This window comes from Delphinapterus leucas, chromosome 16, assembly GCF_059928025.1.
Source record: "Delphinapterus leucas isolate spDelLeu-1000000601 "Yukka" chromosome 16, BTC_Dleu_Yukka2, whole genome shotgun sequence".
Lineage (NCBI taxonomy): Eukaryota > Metazoa > Chordata > Mammalia > Artiodactyla > Monodontidae > Delphinapterus > Delphinapterus leucas.
In genome coordinates this window covers 10,368,192-10,385,930 of record NC_143144.1, presented here as the reverse complement: position 1 = coordinate 10,385,930, position 17,739 = coordinate 10,368,192, and the positions used below count along the sequence as shown (strand labels likewise).

General features: G+C 44.7%; 1 protein-coding gene across 1 annotated transcript in view; it reads right to left on the bottom strand.

Moving 5' to 3' along the window:
• ACTN2 (actinin alpha 2) overlaps positions 1 to 17,739 on the bottom strand; it is a 79,875-nt gene that overhangs the window by 26,970 nt on the left and 35,166 nt on the right. Inside the window, exons 3-9 of the mRNA XM_022553127.2 lie at positions 17,083 to 17,202; positions 16,114 to 16,200; positions 11,763 to 11,850; positions 9,911 to 9,989; positions 6,876 to 6,957; positions 2,507 to 2,592; positions 862 to 954 (exon numbers count right to left, since the gene is read on the bottom strand). Coding sequence (XP_022408835.1) covers positions 862 to 954; positions 2,507 to 2,592; positions 6,876 to 6,957; positions 9,911 to 9,989; positions 11,763 to 11,850; positions 16,114 to 16,200; positions 17,083 to 17,202 — 635 coding nt within the window. The remainder of the gene's footprint in view (positions 1 to 861; positions 955 to 2,506; positions 2,593 to 6,875; positions 6,958 to 9,910; positions 9,990 to 11,762; positions 11,851 to 16,113; positions 16,201 to 17,082; positions 17,203 to 17,739) is intronic.

Below are 17,739 nucleotides of genomic sequence, written 5' to 3'. Positions count from 1 at the left end.
TGGCATTAAACAATGTTGCCAAATGGAATTTTCCCATAGCAGCAGGAAACATAAACAGTATCATTAGCTTGGACTAATATACACCACTACTTGGGAAGATTGATTCCCAGTGTCCTGATGCTTTGCACAGTACAGACCAAGTATCAGCCAAAGTAAGTCAGAGCAAACATTATTTGGTCTCTGACATTATCACTGTGATTGAGTTCAATCCAGAGAGAAGGTGGCTATGGACCTCACTCAGATCCTGCTTAGTTAAGATTTATACTATAATAAGAACAAAAAGAAAAGCAACATGGAAAGTGCTATTCTAACTGAGAAATCTAGCTGAAGAGCTGTAGAAAGGCATCCTGGAAACTCATGCTCAAATGTCTTGGACGGAGGGCTCTGCCTCTCCCGAGGTTCCCTCTAGGTATTTAAATACACACACAAGGCTGAGCCTTGTCTCACTGGCATGTTCCTTAGATGTTGAGTCACCGCGTGGAGCTGGGATTCTGAATACAGAGCTCACCCTACATGATGTCAGTAGCCGATGAAGCAGGAAAAAAACAAGGAACACAATGTCATCTAGGGGAACCCGACCCCGGAGGTGCAGAGCTGAGGATGGAATCACATTCTACGTTTTGTAACATGCAAACTACCTCTGTGCCTTGCAATGCTTGGAAAGACCAGCAGCACTACCTTTGTGCCAGTAATTAAGCGAGACGAACAACCCCTGAGAGCGAGTGTACTTTCCTACTTTTATTCTGTCTGAGATGAAAAATGCAAAAAAAAAAAAAACCAACACTGACAATCCGTGTTCACCCTCTGTGCCTCACCCTCAGGGTGGGGATGGACAGGACTGCGGGGACCCGTTTCCTTTACCTCACTTGCTAGCCTCTCATATTCTTCCATCAGCCTCTCATTCTCTTGATTCACAGCAAGAACCTTGCATATCCTGTTAGCCGCTGTCTCGGCCTGTAAAACACAATAGGTAAACAGGACGGCTCTGTCGACAGGGACGTGCATACACAAGGCGGAAGGTGGCAGGGCAGGGGGTGACCAGGGAGGCAGCATGTGCTGTAAGTGGTGCAGGTTCTGGGTTCGGGTGGGGTAAGCCTGAGGGCACAGGTCGTTCACACTATGGGTCATTTCACACCTTTGGGACCGTTTTCACACAGACTTACATGGCAGGCTGAATATACTGTAGGGAGTAACAGGGAAATAGCATTAGTCGCAAACACGAGCTTTGTGAAACATCAAGCAAGTTAGTAACAGAAACTGATGGGCTGAGGAAACAACGGTCCCTGGGCGTCCACCTGAGCCCCCTGCCAACCTCACAACTACAGGGAGAGAACTCTCTGAGTTACATTAGCCTTTGGAAATCAAAGCAGACAGGACTGGATCCTGAATGTATATCTGTCATTGCACTGAGTTCACGAGGGCCTCTACGCATTCATTCCTGAAATGAATACATCGAATGTGCTAGATGGGATCCTTCCACGGGGCAGAACCTGCTTTAATACTTTGTTTAACCCATGTGAGTAGCTGTTGAGGTATCAATAATTCCTGATCATTGTTTTGTGGGGAGATTGAGCCAGGAGGGGCCAAGTGCCTTAAACCGTGACCATGAGATCCGTCCGGCTTCCGGGCCTGCAGCCTGGCCCCCAGCCTTGCCTCTGAAGCCCTAGTAGGGGCCGATTTCCAGTTATCATTGTTTGCTGGTGATGGTCTTTTTTTTTTTTTTTGGCCCTGCCAGGCGGCTTGTGGAATCTTAGTTCCCCAACCAGCGGTCGAACCCGCAACCCCTGCAGAGGAAGCGCGGAGTCCTAACCACTGGACCGCCAGGGAAGTCCCCCAGTGATGGTCTTAAAGAGATCACAGAAATGACACATACTCTGTCCAACCCCATCTCTCAGGACTCTGCAAGTAGAGATAGGGGGAGGGACAGGAAGCAGAAACAGAGGAACGCGGGAAAGCAGAGGGACATCCACCCATGATGCCCCTCAGGCTGTTTATCTTAAGGAGTATAAATTTTTTTGAGGTTTTAACACTGTTAGACTTTCACTATTTCAGTTAAATTAAGATTCATCTTGTAAGATGCTTGAACACGTCACTGAACAGTGAAGGCAATCTCCAGGTGGAGAACGGGACAGGGGCCCTGGAAAAGCGTTCACTTCTCCTCGTCCAAGTCCCCCTTCACCGCTCAATCAGTGTGGCTCAATTTTCATGGCCCTTGTTTCTTCCTGAGGCACAAATGTTTCCCACCATTGATTAATGAGATAAGAGCAATATCTTAGAAAGACAGAGAGCTAAGAACACTTAGAACCGTCTAAGGGTAAAGCTGTTAACTACAAAAGCATTCGCAGTTTGGAACTTGCCATATTAGGTCATCACAAGCCACTTAGAAAGAGTCCAAGGTAAGATGTGAAGTGCACGCACACACACCCAGGTATGCACACGCACGCCCACACAACTAAAACCGATGCACAAGGGCAGCACGGCAACCGGACGGACGAGGGTTAAATACCTGCTCCGCGCCCGCGAAAGCATGGTAGAAGCAGGAAACGTATGTCATGATAGCTCTTTCATCGGGTTTGGGAGTGTTCACAATGTCTGAGGGAGGGAAAAATAACACAGAAAACAGACACACGCACAGATGAAGAGCAGAAACCAGGCTGAACAAAGGGAAGAACGAACTGGTTTACACCTGACTTTCTGTGTTCCTCGGGCCCACAACCCTGACCCGCAGGAAGCCTGTACAGAACTGACACACTCGTGAACAGAATGCTTTCAACCAGCACGTTTTTTTGTTTTCACATCATCAAACCAAGGGCTTCCCTCCTCCCCTACCCTGGATGGCTTTTTTTTTAAAGTGTAGGCGAGGCATTCCTATGGGAACCCGTGGGCTGCCTATCAGAGCTGGTGACCACTTCCTAAGGACCTGGGCGGCCCCGTCTTCCTGTCTTTTGACTGGATCAGGTCATCTGCCACTTTGGCTGTGAGCAAGGCGTGTCCCTCTGCAAGATGCGGGGACACACGCAGACCTCTCTGGCCCCATCTCGGATGCCACACCCCGCCCCCACCCTCACAATCCTTGGCTTTCTGCTCTGTGCACGGCCCTGGCTTGTGTGGGGATGAAGTTCATTGAAGATGGCATGTTTCCTAATCCTTCTATACATACTTGCCATGCCATTGCTAGAAGCTACCCAGAGTAACAAAGCATCTAAAGAGGAGGGTCTACACGGCTTGTACTTATTAACTATGACTCTTGCCACTATTTATATGAGCTGCTGAGACAGCTACCAGGAAGAGAGAAAACAGAACCACGGGAACACACACCCTTCCTTCCTCACCTTGGCCTCACCCCATTTTTGGCTGAATTACGTTCTAACTTCAGATTCAGTTCAGTCACTGGACAGAATGCAGTTAAAAAGGTGCCTCGTAATTCCCTAAGGTGAAACCTAGTCATTGGGTTTCCAGAGGATATTGATAGAAAGGATGTGGGGATGTGGAACAGCATGGAATCCTCTGGAAAACAAAGATGAATGGCATACTACTACATGGACAGGAAGTAAGTTTCAAAGAAAACTGGACTGAAAAAGACAAACAACTGCCTCCTCAGAACCAGACGGGTCTCCTTACTCAGAGGAGTCGGTGGGGGGAAAAGAGAAAAACAATTGAAGAAAAATCAAGACACAGAGGTAAAGGATGAGTGGTGACTTGTGTTTTACCTCCTCACCTTCTGTGCACCAGCAAAAGCATGATAGTAACAGGAGACATAAGTCATTACGACTCTTCGGGTCTGGCGGTGTATACTAAATCTGCGTGGAAAAAAGGTTAACTGCTCGGATGTTCCGAGAGCAGCAGACTCCTGCTAAGGGCTGCCTCAGAGAGGCCAAGGTCATGAATCTTCCCCCAGCAGCCCCACACACTGTGTTGCTCAAACTTTGGCTCAAATCAAAGAAGTCACATTTGCAAAGTCATTACTCTGTGTGCACTTCTAAGAACCACCAAAGAGAAGGGCACAGCCAGCTCAGAAGAGCCCTAAACTAGCAAGGAAGTCACATCCATGGCTGGAGTTGGACCTCCAGAATTCCGCAGAGTGCAAGCAACAGCACTTTCGCTCTCCGGACAGATGAAGGGCCCAGGGGTCAGCAAAGGTCCTTCCTGCAAGTCCACACAGAACACGGGCACCCACAAATCTACAACCAGTACTCACCAGAGGGAGGAAAATAGAGAAACAGTTTTCATAACCTTTTAAAAAGCATGCAAGGGGGCTTCCCTGGTGGCGCAGTGGTTGAGAGTCCGCCTGCCGATGTAGGGGACACGGGTTCGTGCCCTGGTCCGGGAAGATCCCACATGCCGCGGAGCGGCTGGGCCCGTGAGCCATGGCCGCTGAGCCTGTGCTCCGCAACGGGAGAGGCCACAGCAGTGAGAGGCCCCGCATACCGCAAAAAAAAAAAGAAAAAAAAAAAAAAGCATGCAAGGTAGTTAAGATGAGGAAGAGTTTCACCAGTTTTCACTACAGGTTTATGGGTGAGCAGCCCAATTAGCCACTTCAAAATCCCCATTTAGGGTTCAGAGACTATCACAAATGCCAGGAAGTAAGGTCAACCGCAGCAGGCGGTGGAGAGGCAAGGATTCGCCAAAGGGATTAAGTGATCTGAGGGGAGGACACCAGTATAAGACATTACAGTAAAAGAGAAGGAGAAGTAAGAACACATTCATAGGAAGCTGTGGGGAAGGTAAGTCCGGGTGCAGGTGGCAAAGATGCAAAGGGTAATTAACAAATGGGGGGCTGATCTACTGGGGAGTTGCTTATACCACAGCTCGCCCCTCACCCAAGTCAGTCAAGTTCATAACTCTTTCACCAGAAGACTCTTACAGAAATTGCTCTGCAAAGAAAATATCGTATGCAAGCATTTTTCTGAGCCATTAAAAAGGAAAGAAAAAGAAAAGGAATAAGAGACTAGGATGTGTCACAAGGGAGCAAGAAATGAATAGAGTGCTAATGCATCCCATCCACTCAGAGGATAAGCAGAACATACGCCCAGACCAGGACTCACAGACTAATGGAAACCCAGGAACAAGAGGATGGTTAGCCTCCCAGAGTAATAATGACAGTAATCCTGAGCTCACCCTCAACTGTAGGAAATCAGGGAGGCATCAATGAACGGAGAGATGAATTTACTAAATGTCGCCTGTTTTCTCGCCTTCAGTATCCTAGCTGTTGACTCAAGTGGAAAACTCTGGGTAGTTATTTATCGAATGGAAAGGTCAAAGGACAGAGCAGATCACCCAAATGCAAACTTAGCGTAGAGAGGACAGACAAGGAAAAGGTATTTTCCTATGTGGCAACTTCACTGTTTTATTGTCTTTCTCCCTCTAAAGAGTTTCTGAAAAAACTAGATTCTGAAGAGCATATTCAAGTGTGTTCAACACCCAATAATACAGGTGTTTGATAAAATGGCTAAATTAACAAACGGGCAAAATTAGAATCCTAATTGACAGACTACTGTCTCAGGTGCACTGTGTCCCTCAAAATAATAGGTGGAGTCCTACCTCCTGGTATCTGTGAATGGGACCTTATTCGGAAGTAGGTGTTTGCAGACGTGATCAAGTTAAGATGAGGTTGTGCTGGAATGAGGTGTGGCCTTAATCCATGATGACTGGTGTCCTCATAAGTAGAGGGAAAAAGACACAGGGACAGACGCAGAGGGAAGATGATCATGTAAAGACAGAGTCAGAGACTGGAGTGACGCTACCACGAGCCAAAGAACATCTGGGGCTTCTAGAAGCTGGAAGAAGCAAGGAAAGGTCCTTCTCTACAGACTTCGAAGGGAGCATGGCCCTGCCAACACCCTGATTTCAGAGTTACAGCTTACAGAACTACAAGAGAATAAACTTCTGTTGTTTCAAAAGCCACCTACTTTGTGGTGATTTGGTACAGCAGCCATGATGCAGTCACCAAAAATAAGGAGGAACAGAAGACTGACAACTGACTAGAATCAAGGTCTTTGCTTTTCCCCAACAATGCTAATTAGCAGAAGCAATGAGCCGATAGAGAATAATATTAACAACGAGCACAGTAATATAAGTCCTTGAGGGCCGGGCCCTGCCTTATACATCACATCACCTCCTGCAGCATCTCCAGGGTCTCATACATAGTAGGTGCTCGGTAAGTGTCTGCTGAGTGAGAGGTGACTCATGCATAAGTGAAACGAAGGAATGGTCTCCACGTATCTGTGCTTTAAATGCTGTGCCAGGGCGAAACTCACATGAACTCATCTCAGATAAAGGGCACAAGAGGTACTGAAACTAGTCTCCAGCATGAGGGTCGCTAAAGCTGCAAAATATTGAGAGGTTCTAGCTCTAACAAAACTAAATTTAATTTGGACAAATTAAAAATGAAACGTGAAAGTTCGAGAGGCACAGGATGAATGACCGCTCCATAGTCTAGATTGAGATTCTATGACTTCCAGTTGGAAGGGAGCATTTTTTTCCTTGTGGAGTCTTAAAGAACAAGGAGATTTATTTGTTAAATTTCTATGTGGTTTAAAAAGAAAAAAAATGTTGTTAAAATAAAAACAGGGAAGCTTTCCATTGAAAATCACAAACCAAAGCATTCTGTTTCTTTGCCAAAGCTGAACCTTTTACCCAACCCTTTCATCGTAGTTTTGCTGGCTTGGTTTTGAGCAGGACTCTAGAAAATAATTTTGAGCAAAAGCTACATACGAAATTCTCTAATATTCACGAGGCCAATGACAGAAACTTCTTAGGAATCCTAAGTCCTTCAGATGTAACCTGGCTATAACGTTTACAGGTCTTTGTGTGTGGTCGTAACATAGGGAGGCAACAGATTTTCTGTAAGCCAAAAAACACAATTTTCATCTCACCTTCAGCATCCAACATTTTGGGAATATCCAGGTGCTTCTCTGCAATTTCCATGGCCAAGTTGATATTTCCTATTGGGTCATCCTGCATGGAAAACAGCACAACCAGCTTTTTAGCATATTTTTTTGAGCAGGACTTACGACTGTTTTTTATATACCTCATTCTGGGGAGGAAACTTTCCCATCCACACATAACCATAATAGGATAATATCTTCCTTCTTATATTTTCCCAAACATTTCAAACATTTAGAGAAATATCAAAAATGACATGAGAATCACCCAATCCATGCACACTCCAGCTTCATAAAACGTGAGCAAAAGGTTGAAGAGAACAGATACTGTGCAGCTAGAAGGAAAGTTGTGAGGTATTTTCTCATGGATGGAAAAACACCTGGATACCTCAGCGCTGAGCTTCAACTCTGGGTAACAAAAATCTAGACGATTCCAAAAGGAAGCATGAAACATACATTTTCCACATCTGGAACGTGATCATGGAGAATATTTAGTACCACACTAACTTTATTTTTGTTTTAAATATAAGAAAACACGCTGCTTTCAGCATGTTTAGGTGAAACTTTTAGGTCACTAAAGAATATTACAAGATGGCTACAAAGAGCAAAAGTTAGGTTTCTAGGATGTTAAAGACCACAAGAAATGAAAGAAACTTAACATTATAAAAGAAAATTGTGAAGAAATTTTTGTTCATCCGATTGCGTTTGTCTTCCACGGTAAAGCTGGTTAAATATATACGTAACGTTAACAAAATACATTGAACCAGAGGTGTGTAAGTGAAATACTGAAAAATTAAAAGAGGTATTTAACATTTCCTGTTTTAATCTTCTAAAGAGATTAAGAATTGTGAATCTGAAATGGGATGGGGGTATGTAAGACAGAAAAATCAAAATGAAAAGTAGTGTTAGTACAGGGATGACTGTAATGAATTTTAACATCAAAGCCATTTAAACATTTCAGAAACTGCAATGATTTGCAATAAGCACAATCATTTTAATACAGTGAAACATCTAAAACATAGAGGCTTCAAAAACATTCGGTGCTCAAGGAAGAAACCAAAGCAAGCTTCCTGGCCTCTCGGAGTTTACTATCATTTCAGGCAAAATGTTTCTTCAACTCCATGTTATTTTAACAAAGCATATAATCATTTCACTAAAAGCAGCCATATAATAAGGTGAGTCTTACCTGCATATTTTATGCAAATGTTTAGAAAACCAAATAGCTGAGTAAAAGTTTCTTTTTGTTCTTAATATATAAGAAAATTTTCAGCATTAAAAACAGAGTAATGATTCTGAGTCTTTGTGAAAGCTATCTCACTTACACTGTAACTTAGATAAAATGTAGCAATTAAGTGTTTTCTTGGCTCAGCTACTGGTATGTGACCCTGGGAAGATTAAAGAATTCCTCCCTTCTTCATCTGTAAAACTGGGATAATTAGTACCTCCTTTATAGATGCACGATATTATATAGTTTACTGTACATTTTGAAGATTGAATGACTGTGTATGTATACCATACATAAAATATATGTATTAATATTAACATACATATATGTATATAAAATGTTAATATATGTAATATCCACATATGTAACACATATTAATACATATATACAATAAACATATATACTTATTTATTAACAGTGTCTAATCTAGAGCTATAGAAGTATTCACTGCTATGGTTAATTATTATCATTTTTCCACCCATCATAGGTGGCCAATTACCCCGTCTGTTGACCTTTTGTAATAGAAACTGACCGTTATAAACTGCTAATGAAATGAGGTCTATCTAGTATAATCCCTTCATTCTGCAAATGAGATAAAGAGTAACTGAAAAAAATATACACCGTCTCTATGTTTGAAACGTTTCAAAATAACTCAGGGATGAGAATATATGCTTGGGGAAGTCGAGCAACTCTGGCTGCCCCGTTCCCTTAGGCAACCTTCCATTCGTGTACGGCAGCTCTCATCTTCAGGATACAAGTACATTTTTCGTGTGCTATCCTGTCGTCAGTGGAGAGAGGCCAGGGGAAGGGTGGTGAGCACGTGACAACTGCAAAGGTGGCAAAAGCCAGGACACTCTTCCTACTACCCCCTGTGCCACACGGGGAGGGCAGCATGCAGCAGGACCGGATTCCACACCAAACACAGCGACACAAGGTGCACGGCCAAGGAAGCACACCAGCAACCAGAGGAAATGTGCCCCACTATTCCTGGCAGGAATGGTCATGGGGCGGGCAACACTTTCCATCTTAAGTCTTCACACGGCATTATTTCTAGGACAGATGGATTGTCCACCACAAGATTTAGAAGGGGCCAGGATTTCTTTTCTCCATCACAGATCATATGTGCAAACTACTTTTAAAGAAAGAATGTGCAGACGATTTGAAACTTAAGCACAATAAAGCTTAAGCTTAAAGGGAGAATGAAAGTTTCCTCAGCTGAAAACATAAGTTCCCTAAGTTGAATTTTCTGAAAAGAGAGAGAGAAAAAAAAATCCCCCAAACTTCTTTTCTAAGGGTGCAACTAATACCTTGTATCAATAGCAAGATAAGCATCCCTTGTGTGAGAAACAAGTTAATCAACTCTAAGTAAATATGTCAGCAACTAAATCCTTCAGAAAAGGTAAGAGGAATTTAAAAAAAAGGTTTGGGGTATTTGAACCTTTCTCCCCACCGCCCGCCTGCCCTGCAGCAAAACAGACACTTCACTTCTCATATTTACAACCTGGGAATGTAAAATCTCTGAGAAACATGTGTAAAAGCTTTCGTAGGAAATCAAGCCAAATCAACAAACATATCATAATGTGGGCAAAAAGGTGACTTGGCTTTGGGTCTTTTCCTGCCCTAATTGTAACAGGTGAGTATTTTCCCGCCACCCTTCCTGTTTTCATCCCGTGCCAGGCTAGCTGGGAGGGCATGCTGGCAGCAGCCTAGGTGTTGGTGTGAGTTCAATGCCAATGGGCTCACTTCCAGGACGACATGCTGGGGGCAGGGCGGACACAGCATGCCGGGCCCCGCAAATGACCTTGTTCAGCTTTGAGTAGTCAATGAGGTCGGGCCGGTGTCTGTGGATGAGTGCACAGAGTCCAAGGCCGTCTTTCCAGCTGCACGACGGTCACGGTCGGGAGGAACAGGAACACGGGTTAATGGACAGGCAGCAGCAAGGGGCTGACCTTGGTCAGACGTTGGCCAGAAATCTCGGACCTGGGGCCCCAGGTACCTCCCTCCCTCCCCCACCCAGTGACACCCTGGCCCCTTCCCTGGACTCTCGCCTCCCTCCCAGGGTCTGCCACCCCCCTACCAGTCTCCTTTCCATCTACAGCTTCAGGCCCAGCCTTGCCGGGGACTCCCCCTAACCTCCCCCCCACCCCCGCAGTGTCCTGTCCCGGTCCGTGCTGTGCTGGGAGAACTGGCAGGGACTGGAGGGAAGATGCCCCCTACTGTCCCCCACCTCCCTCAGTGCCCAGCAGGCCCGGCTTTCTCCTCTCTTCTCCAAGTCTCCATTCTAGACCTGACCCCCAGAGTCTGCCCAACAGACAGACACAAGGACATCCACCCAGAAATGCCCAGGACACGCTTTCCTCCAAGAGCACACCCCTTAGTATACTCAGTACTCCCCGGTTCTCCTCTATCTTTCTTCATAAGGTTCCTTTTTGTTTTGGATTTCTTCTTTTAAAGGCAAAGACGTGTAAGCAGCTGAGGGACTTAGCAGGGAGGGTTTGGATTTCCAGTCTGTCTGCCCAGAGACACCAGCGCTCACTGTTCCCAGACACCCCCAGGCTACGAGCTCCCAAGTAATGAGCGGCGGGTTCACTGAAGGCCAGGAGCCTGTGCCTCGAAGGGTCGGGGAAGAAGGAGGCCCCTGGGGCCACACTGTCGAAGGGCTTGGGCCCATCTTGGGCCAGAAGAAGAAAAGCAAGAAGGTGAGTGGGAGGCCAGGCTGGGCCCTGAGACATTCACCCAGCAGGTCCCACACCCCGATGGCATGTGATGTACGAACAGGAAGCCTCCTCCTCACCTGTGTGCACTCAGGGCGTGGCTCAGGGCCTAATAATACTTATCTACCTAGATAACCTCCCCAGTCTGTCCTGGTAGCTCGTCCATATTCTTCATTTCTTTTTTTTTTTTTGCACTACGCCCGCCTCTCGCTGTTGGGGCCCCTCCCGTTGAGAAGCACAGGCTCCGGACTCACGGGCCCAGCCGCTCCACGGCATGTGGGATCTTCCCGGACCGGGGCACGAACCCGCGTCCCCTGCATCGGCAGGCGGACTCTCAACCACTGCGCCACCAGGGAAGCCCCATATCCTTCATTTCCTTTCTCTGATCTATGGGGGCCAGGGACCCATTTATATTCACGGGTAACCCACCACACAGAGGGAGAAAATATAAACACCTGACAAAAGATCTGCGCGAGAAAAAGACTGCAGCAAGGGACAATATCATGCTCTGAGGTTATATCTGGATTTCCTTCATCCAGTTCCCTACGGTTTTTCAAACATGATTTGCCTACTTCTCTCCAATCCCAGCTTACAAAGCTCACTGATGAAGCACCTTTGGGGCACGACAGAGAGGAGGGACGGGGTGGAGCTCGTATGTAGGATACGCAGACCCTGCTACGGTGTCTCCTTGTCACCGAGAATCCATCCCTGCCGCATCCCTGCATGACACTCACTTATAAACAGTGCCAGCCTCCCAAACCTTAATCCAGCGTTTTCCCCTGAGAGACCCTAAACATCAATCATTCTAGAGCCTGAGCTCTACTACATACAGAAAACGCGTGTCAGACAGGAGGAGACACAGGAGTAAATAAACATTGTTCTCCCTGCCAACCCGGATTCCAAAGAGAATACCAGGACCCCAGGGCCCTGGTTGCGCACCTGGTGTGGAAGTTCTGAATGTTCACATTTCTATAAGGAGCGGTCTTCCTTTGACACCAAAGCAGCAGACCTTCTTTGGCAGAGGTTTCTGTAATGACAGCCAAGAAAAAGTGTCCACAGGGAAACACTCACCCTCACTGCTCACTCACCCAACTTCTAGTCACTTGCTAAAGAGACCTCCCAGGGGGCCAATGCCAAAGGCAACCTCTCTTCTCCAGTCTCTGCAAGAGGATGGAGCTGGAACCCTGCTCCCAGGGACTGACTTCTGAGGCCACTTGAAGGGACTTGAAAAGGACAGTGCAGGAGCTACAGCAAGTTATGACATGATGAATACAAAACTGGACTTCGGGGTTGCTGCTAACGTACCTTTCGGATGAAAATTTGTTTTAATGTGCATAATTTATGACCTAACTATCCTGTCATTTATCTCAATTATAATTTATATTCTTAGGTAACTGGAATTCACAGATGCCACTGTGTCTGAAATGTATTCCCTTACCCAGTGATTTTAAAATACTTGAAGGCTTTTATTGGCAAATTCCAAGTTTGGCCACTTGGGTTCTGACCAAGTTAAGAAAGCAACCACCCCTGTGGCAGCCATGAAGACGTGCTGCTCAGATGTCCTGCTGCAGGGAACACAGGACAGAACTGATGTCCCAGCTGCCACACTCTGAATCCTCCCCTGCATTCCCCAGAGGCCACACTTCTTCAGGGCTACTCCAGCCACAGACTGAGTGAGGGAGGGGCACCAGAGCTGGGCCATTCCTGCCACACATGGGACTCCTCTGAGGGCAACTGAGGCTGAAGAACTCCCCATTGGCCCGCTGACCCTGCTTGAGGACCACTTTGCAGAATGAGATTCTTCTTTCTCAAGCTCTTCCTTCCCCAGCACGGGTGTCAGCCAGGCGCTATGCCTGAAGGGGCTCTGCCATCTCCTGCTTCTCCCCACCCTTATCCTCCACAGGCATTTCCCCCAACAAATCTCTTGCATTTCTGCTATGGATGGAATGTCTGTGTCCCCCAAAAATTCATAGACTGAAGCCCTAACCCCCAATGTGATGATATTTAGATATGGAGCCTTTGGGAGGTAATTAGGGTTAGATGAGGTTGTGAGGGTGGGGCCCTCATGATGGAATTAGTGCCCTTATAAGAAGACACAGCAGAGTGCTTGCTCAGTCTCTCTCTCTCTCCCTCTCCCTCTCTCTCTCTTCCCTCCGCTCTCCTTCTCCCTTCCCTTTCTTTCTCTGCCGTGTGAGGACACAGAGAAAAGGCAGCCATCTACAAGCCAAGAAGAGAGTGCTCACCAGAGACTAACTATGCTGGCACCCTGATCTTGATCTTCCAGGCTCCAGAACTGTGAGAAAATTAATTTCTGTTGTTTAAGCTACTCAGTCTATGGTATTTTGTATGGCAGCCTGAACAGACTAAGACAACTTCTAACACCATCTTGGCACATCTTGGCACTTGCTTGACCCAAAGTTTTATACATCCAAACAGCTCCTCAAAGCCACTTACATAACTGGGATTCTGCTTGTATTTACATCTTAACAATCTTAACAATTTAGAAAGCTCCTATGAACATGTGGACTCCTAACCAACATTGGGACCTGGCCTTCCATTTCAGTAAGAGCTTAAGTTGATTTTTTCAAATCAAAGTAAGTATTCTGTAATTATTTATCTAAATTCTCCACTTCTAGTTCAGATTTTTCTTTGACCCATAACCCATATGAAATACCCACCCCGCCCCTCGCAAACTTCCACATGCTCTAAGAATAATTTGAATGATTCCTGATCATGTCTCTTATCTACCAAATTCCTGTTAAGGAAAACGAATGAAAGTTCTAAGACTTTATTAAAATATTAACTGGTATAGATATCGAAATATGAAACTCCATACCCAGCTGTTCTGCTATACACACAACTGCCTGCCTTTGGGGTCCTGGCGAACGGAATTAGTAAGAAGAAGTATAACAGGAGGAAATAATCCAAACAAACTTTTTTATGAAGTTTAAATGGCACTTAGATTAGAAAAGTAAACAGGGGTAAAGTAGATCAATACAAGCTTACAACTGCCACTTAAGCTTAGATTTATAAGTCATTGAGTTTCACTTAATTTCTTTCTGAATACGTCTGAATACTCTTATGCTATGAATGTTGAACAAAGTTTTTTCCTTATTGAATTGGCTACTCTAACAAAGCTGACTCTCTCCCACCCCAAGTCCATTCTGAGGCATTCAGCAAAAGGTTACAAGCCTGTGCCAAATAGTACATGACTGTGGTACCTCCGCCCTGCCCCCGCAGGTGTAGGTTAAACCTGAGAAGTCCACACACAGAACCCTGATGGTGGATATAAAAAGCATGTCATAAATAGGTAATGTCATTGGTTACTCCATCATGAAAAACCATAGGATGCACCAAGAAGCCCCATCTACTTGGGCATCTCTGCACTGCCCTCACCAACACGGATGTCAATCTCTCATTTCCCTTCTTCGAAGAGGTCCATCATTCTGTTGACGGAGACTGGCTCCTCAAAGAATTCAGTTTAATAACAATGTCATTTTCCTACATAATATACATCACCAAAATAAATTAGAAAATTTTTCTGTAGATTTACAGAAATTAAGTGAGGTTGTTAAGAAATGACCCCACGGAAGTAAAACAAATAAAAATATAAGTTAGCAAACTAACTTCATCTGCTGTGTGGGACACTGGAAGACTTCTGCTTGAAGAGATTTAAGCACCTTGTCAGTGACATCACACTTTTGAATGTTTATTTCTTAGTCTTTTGAAGAGCAGATTAGTATATCTTTCTATCATGATGTTTTATGAAATACTATGCTTTGATTATCTTATCTTGAGCACACAGATAATAAATTGGGGAACCTCTAATGGATCACACCATTCATAGTTACATTTGAAATAGAATTAAGTTTTCAATTAGTATTATCACAATTTGAAATCTGTAACCAATCAGAAGAAAACCTGAGGTCAAGCTCACCTCTGTAATATTTGTGGGAAAAGGATTTGCTAGTGTAGCAAATGCAGTGGTATGAACAAGATTTTTAAAAAATAGTATTTGTTCTATCAAGTGGGCTCAACTGCTTAAATATTTAAATGCCGAAGTATATAAAACTGATTAAATGATTACAAACTATTCTTTTTTAATAAAGCAGGAACTTTTAAAAAGCAGATTATTATTTTCACTAGCATGAAAGAAACATACTTTAATAAGAGTACATTGTATGAAAGTTTTCAAATTCAGACTCTTCATGAATTCGAGCTGGCTGTTATTTCTGAGCCTGAATTCTTGAGGTTTTAATATCATTATATCTTAGTTTGATTTTTAGAGGGCATAAGTAAATTCCTGGACAGAATTATGAACCACACTCCCAGGCCTGACCATTTGGGTGCGTGGTTGCCTTCTAGGTGACAAAGTTAGAGGAGACTGCCTGGTTGGATAAGTCAGACCACCCTTAAGTACGTTCTTTTTTTCATATTTATTTATTTATTTGGCTGTGCTGGGTCTTAGTTGTGGCATGCGAACTCTTAGTTGCAGCATGCATGTAGGATCTAGTTCCCTGACCAGGGAAGGAAACCAGGCCCCCTGCATTGGGAGCGCAGAGTTTTAACCACTGTGCCATCAGGGAAGTCTTAGTATGTTCTGCAGCTATACCTTTTGTGATTTGAGTGCTAAATAGGCCAAGTTCTAATTTTAAGAATGTCAATTTGACACTTTTGACAGTGTTGAATTCATCAAAATATTTTGGAGTGCAGTGGGCGTAAAAGACTGAAGATCTGCATCTCCAGTGGCAGTGCTGAGGATGAGGGTTATGTTACAATGATGGAACAGTTATTGGGCCAAAAGACACAATGACAATAGATATTTTGTTTAAAAAAAGAGGGGGGAGGGAGAGAGGGAGGGGAGAGAGAGAAAAAAAGAAAGAACAAATGAACAAACTCAGATTTCAATCGATTATCTTTCAGCACTTGAAGGAAAGTGTTTCAAGTGTTTCAAGATCTAAGTCTAAAGAACTGTTATAGTCGTGAACCTACTAGTATAATAAGCAATAAAGAAGCTCAAAAAATGCTCATTTTAAAAAGCGACTTCTGTTCTGAACATGTACTCATCTTTTCCAAAATGATTCCAACCCCATGAATGAAACAGCATTGCTGGGGTCTTTTTCTCATACAAATAGAAAATTTGTGAAAACCCAAGTCGCGTATCTTTCATTCAATCCTGTCAGTGATTGTTCAATTTTACAAAAGCCTATCCAAACTCAACTTCATCAGCTCAATTTACAAATTACACTAAGTATCTTAATACGATCAGGTTTTTAACCCTGTCCTTTACCTTCAACGGAAATATCCTGAATAGCAAAGCGCAGGATGATGGTCCAGATCATACCCAGCGTCATCTTCACGTTGCCATCAACAATTTCTTTAGGTAAGAAGAAACAGCAACAAGTGAGGGTAAAGATAACATAATCAGCACATAAAGTTTTCCTATAAGTTATGAGTCTCCTGTAAAGTTTTGACTTCAGAGCTACTGGAAGATATACATATGCAAAGACCAGTTTCTGTTTGTCTAAGTGTCGCAGCGTGTCTAGTTATAAATGTGGTATTCATAACCAAATGTCTACAGTTTATATGAGTTATGAGTTAATAATGAACACAGAGCTTGCATATGCAAAGTCACTGAAAACAACCCAGGGGTTTCCAAGGTTTACAGACTAGATGAGCCAAGGTTCTAAATAATCAAACAGAGAGAACACTGGGTCATCTTTACCCTGATCCCTCTTCCCGAGCTCCCCAGTCGGCAGGTTCTCGGGCTCAGTTGTAAAGAATGAGAGGCAGGGCAGTCTCAGCTCCTGCCAGACTCACCCGGACTCCCAATCTCCCACAGAGAATGGAGATCCTTCCTACTAGTTCTTATTAAGAGTCACTGGGATGTACAAGTTCTTTCTCATTTGGATGATCAGTTTGAAAAAGACAGCATCATATTTGACTCCGTTTTTTTGGCCACACCATGCAGCATGTGTGATCTTAGTTCCCCAACCAGGGATCGAACCTGCGGCCCCTGCAGTGGAAGCTCAGAGTCTTAACCGCTGGACCACCAGGGAACTCCCTTGACTCTATTCTGTACAAATGATCCTAGAGCCTTGTCTCCCGTTCATGGTGCCTGTGGGGAGCCTGTCAAGAGAGGCTGAACAGGAGATGGGGGGAAGGAAGAGGGGAGGGAAGCAGGCATCCAGCTGCAGGCCCACTGCCCCACGGGGAGGTCTGTGCGCGGTCAGGGTCATTCGCATCACACCCCATTTACCTTCCGCCCCGATGGACACCAGCTTCACGCCTTTGCTGGCTATGTAATCCAAGGCTTTGTTGACGTTAGCGATTTTGTGGAATCGCATTTTTCCTCGGTCAGGTTTGGGCAGCCTTTCCCCTGTTGGATGAAGAAAGAATCATGTAGACACAGAGAAAGGAGACCCTTGATGCAGAATCAAGATGCCAAAATTCAGAGTCCGTGCCCTCCTTAAATGGGAATCATTATTTGACTGTTCCTTATGTGTTCTCGGTTTCTGTAAATCACAGTACTTTCAAGGTCAAATGGACCAGAGGGGAGCTGTGCTATTAAGGCCATATGCTTTTCAGATTTGCTGGGAGAGTCCGGTTTGGTCTTTGAGCCAAAGCACGAATGAGTAAGAAAGAAGCTGGTTGGTGCCCCTGCAGCATTCAGAGGTGCTGACCAGCTGTGGGAGAAAGTCAGGGAGCTTCGTTCAAATCACAGGGCTCATCTCAGATGTGGAGTTACGAAGATACCTGGATCAGGGCCACCCTGCCCTCATCCTTCCCACTCACCCCTCTTTAATTAAGCCTGATCCACTCTCCAGTCCACAGTCTAAACCAGCCAGCTGAAATTCAGGGCAAAGGATAACCCCTCTGGGACTTTAACTCCTGTTTTCAGAGTTAAGCCAACATG